Raw genomic sequence first — 3,662 nt, forward strand, 5'->3', positions numbered from 1 at the left:
CTGGAGACTCCAGATGCTTTTACCCTACAACTATTAACCACACAATTTGTCTACAAATTATTTGAATTACTCCCCATATTCCTTCCTATGGTTAAATACCCCCCATCAAACTTAAACCGCTACCTTCTAGCTTCAACCAAAACCCTAACACTAACCCTAGCCTCAACCAAAACCAATAACACAACCCTAGCTTCAACCAAACCATAACGCTAACCCTCAGTTTTCAACCAAAACCCTACAACCTAACCTAGCCTCAACCAAACCATAACACTAACCCTAGCTTCAACCAAAACCATAACGCTAACCCTAGTTTCAACCAAAACCATAACGCTAACCCTAGTTTCAACCAAAACACCTAACACTAACCCTAGCCTCAACCAAAACCATAACACTAACCCTAGCTTCAACCAAAAACCATAACGCTAACCCTAGTTTCAACCAAAACTATAACACAACCCTAGCTTCTACCGAAACCCTAACCATACCTGAAGTAACCCTAATACAGTGTAAATAGTGTAATAGGGAGTCATTTGTTACACATATATTACACAGTAGTAAAAGGCACTAATGTAAAGTGTAACCAATAAAGTTATTTTATTCTGTCAGTTTGATAGAACACACCCAGTCTAGTCCAGATTATAGTGTATGTTTAGAATGTCATGTGTCATGTGTGCTTGCAGGGAAAGATCCACTACATCAGAACAGAGGGCACCCAAAGACTGGAGAGAACTAGCATGTGATGCAGACCTGGTGATACTGTTGAGGTAGGTGGCAACTGTTAATATTACCCCCTGAATGTTTCATTGTAGTATGTCATTATTTCCATGTTGTCACTTGTTGGATGTCCCTACAGCTTGTTTGAAGAGAGATCATGTCCTATGTTCCGCCCTCCTTCCATCTGGCTTCAGCTTCTCTCCACGTTGTTCATCCAGGGTCTTCACCGCAGAACTCTCCAGGTGGGTTGGCACTAATGGCAAACGGAGCCGTAGTGGTTGAAAATGTATTCACAAGAATTGGTCAGAACCATGTCACATATGGTATACTTGTGTTATATCAATGTCTCATGTCATTGGAGACTGCATGTCACAGAGTTGAATGTGCTTGTCAACAGAATGTCGAGAGCGAGAGCCTGCCCCGTACCGGAGAACTTTGGCCCAAACTACGCAACTTCTACAGGAAACTGGAGGCTAAAGATGGCCAGGCAGCCCAGGAAAGATCAAGTAAGGAAAGGTCTAAAATGTCCATTAACATGAGTACGCACACCTTTTTCAAATACAGTTACAGAATAGAACCCTACTGTTTCTTAGAAACGGTAGTGTTGTGTATGCAAATTAGCACTATACTGTATATTCCATATCTGTGTTGCTGAGCATCCTATGATTGTTTGTGTTCCAGGCTTATCGTCCGAGAGACCACCTCTACCCCTCCTCTCCTATGAAGGTGATGTAGAGCTTATTCCTCTGTAGTTCCTTGCGTGAGTAGGCCATGACCTGGTTAAAGGTACCCTCCAACAGGTGGTCTCTCCGGACGATAAGCCTGGAACACAACAACATCATAGGATGCTCAGCAACACAGATATGGATATACAGTATAGTGCTAATTTGCATACACAACACTACCGTTTCTAAGAAACAGTAGGGTTCTATTCTGTAACTGTATTTGAAAAAGGTGTGCGTACTCATGTTAATGGACATTTTAGACYGCTTTCCTTACTTGATCTTTCCTGGGCCCTGGCCATAGCCTTTAGCCTCCAGTTTCCTGTAGAAGTTGCGTAGTTTGGCCTCAAAGTCTCTCCGGTACGGGGCAGGCGCTCTCGCTCTCGACATTCCTGTTGACAAGCACATTCAACTCTGTGACATGCAGTCCTCCAATGACATGAGACATTGATATAACACAAGTATAACCATATGTGACATGGTTTCTGACCAATTCTTGTGAATACATTTTCAACCMACTACGGCTCCGTTTGCCATTAGTGCCAACCCACCTGGAGAGTTCTGCGGTGAAGACCCTGGTGAACAACGTGGAGAGAAGCTGAAGCCAGGATGGAAGGAGGGCGGAACATAGGACATGATCTCCTCTTCAAACAAGCTGTAGGGACATCCAACAAGTGACAAACATGGAAATAATGACAATACTACAATGAAACATTCAGGGGGTAATATTAACAGTTGCCACCTACCTCAACAGTATCACCAGGTCTGCATCACATGCTAGTTTCTCCAGTCTTTGGGTGCCCTCTGTTCTGATGTAGTGGATCTTTTCCCTGCAAGCACACATGACACATGACATTCTAAACATACACTATAATCTGGACTAGACTGGGTGTGTTCTATCAAACCTGACAGAATAAAATAACTTTATTTGGTTACACTTTACATTAGTGCCTTTACTACTGTGTAATTATAGTGTAACAAATGACTCCCTATTACACTATTTACACTGTACTTAGGGTTACTTCAGGGTATGGTTAGGGTTTCGGTAGAAGCTAGGGTTAGTGTTATAGTTTTGGTTGAAACTAGGGTTAGTGTTATAGTTTTGGTTGAAACTAGGGTTAGCGTTATGGTTTTGGTTGAAGCTAGGGTTAGTGTTATGGTTTTGGTTGAGGCTAGGGTTAGTGTTAGGGTTTTGGTTGAAGCTAGAGGTACGGTTTAATTTGATGGGGGGGTATTTAACCATAGGAAAATAGGGGAGTATATTCCAAATAATTTGTAGACAAATTTTGGTTATAGTTGTAGGTAAAAGCATCTGGATCTCCCAAGGGGTTAGGGTTCGGCATGGGAACCAACGGGTAGGACTCCTTGGTTTAGGGTAGGACTCAGGCCTCAGGAATGGTTAAGGTTAGGGTGCCAGAGAGGTTAAGGTTAGGATTAAGGTCTCTGGAGTGGTTCGGGTTAGAATAGCTCCAGACAACTTTCCTTTCAAAAGGAAAGACTGGCTGATGATAGCTACAAGACCTACATGTACAGTTGAAGTCGGAAGTTTACATAAACTTAGGTTGGAGTCATTAAAACTCCACTCCACAAAAATCTTGTGAACAAACTATAGCTTTGGCAAGTCGGTTAGGACATCTACTTTGTGCATGACACAAGTCATTTTTCCAACAATTGTTAACAGACAGATTATTTCACTCTATCACAATTCCAGTGAGTTAGAAGTTTACATACACTAAGTTGACTGTGCCTTTAAACAGCTTGGAAAATTCCAGAAAATGGTGTCATGGCTTTAGAAGCTTCTGATAGGCTAATTGACATAATTTGAGTCAATTGGAGGTGTACCTGTGGATGTATTTCAAGGCCTACCTTCAAACTCAGTGCCTCTTTGCTTGACATCATGGGAAAATCAAAAGAAATCAGCCAAGACCTCAAAAAAATATTGTAGACCTCCACAAGTCTGGTTCATCCTTGGGAGCAATTTCCAAACGCCTGAAAGTACCATGTTCATCTGTACAAACAATAGTGTTTCTGAGATATATGGAACTCGTTTTACTGTGGATATAGATACTTTTGTACCCGTTTCCTCCAGTTCACAAGGTCCTTTGCTGTTGTTCTGGAATTGATTTGCACTTTTCGCACTAAAGAACGTTCATCTCTAGGAGACCGAACGCGTCTCCTACTGAGCGGTATGACAGCTGCGTGGTCCCTGGTGTTTATACTCTGCGT

General features: G+C 42.2%; 1 protein-coding gene across 1 annotated transcript in view; it reads right to left on the reverse strand.

Annotated features, from left to right (window-relative positions):
* Positions 1-3,662, reverse strand: part of LOC111979460 (E3 ubiquitin-protein ligase HECW1-like) — a 75,779-nt gene that overhangs the window by 22,855 nt on the left and 49,262 nt on the right. Inside the window, exons 18-21 of the mRNA XM_024010018.2 lie at positions 2,183-2,266; positions 1,988-2,091; positions 1,714-1,828; positions 1,423-1,536 (exon numbers count right to left, since the gene is read on the reverse strand). Coding sequence (XP_023865786.1) covers positions 1,423-1,536; positions 1,714-1,828; positions 1,988-2,091; positions 2,183-2,266 — 417 coding nt within the window. The remainder of the gene's footprint in view (positions 1-1,422; positions 1,537-1,713; positions 1,829-1,987; positions 2,092-2,182; positions 2,267-3,662) is intronic.

Source organism: Salvelinus sp. IW2-2015, linkage group LG19 (assembly GCF_002910315.2).
Source record: "Salvelinus sp. IW2-2015 linkage group LG19, ASM291031v2, whole genome shotgun sequence".
NCBI lineage: Eukaryota > Metazoa > Chordata > Actinopteri > Salmoniformes > Salmonidae > Salvelinus > Salvelinus sp. IW2-2015.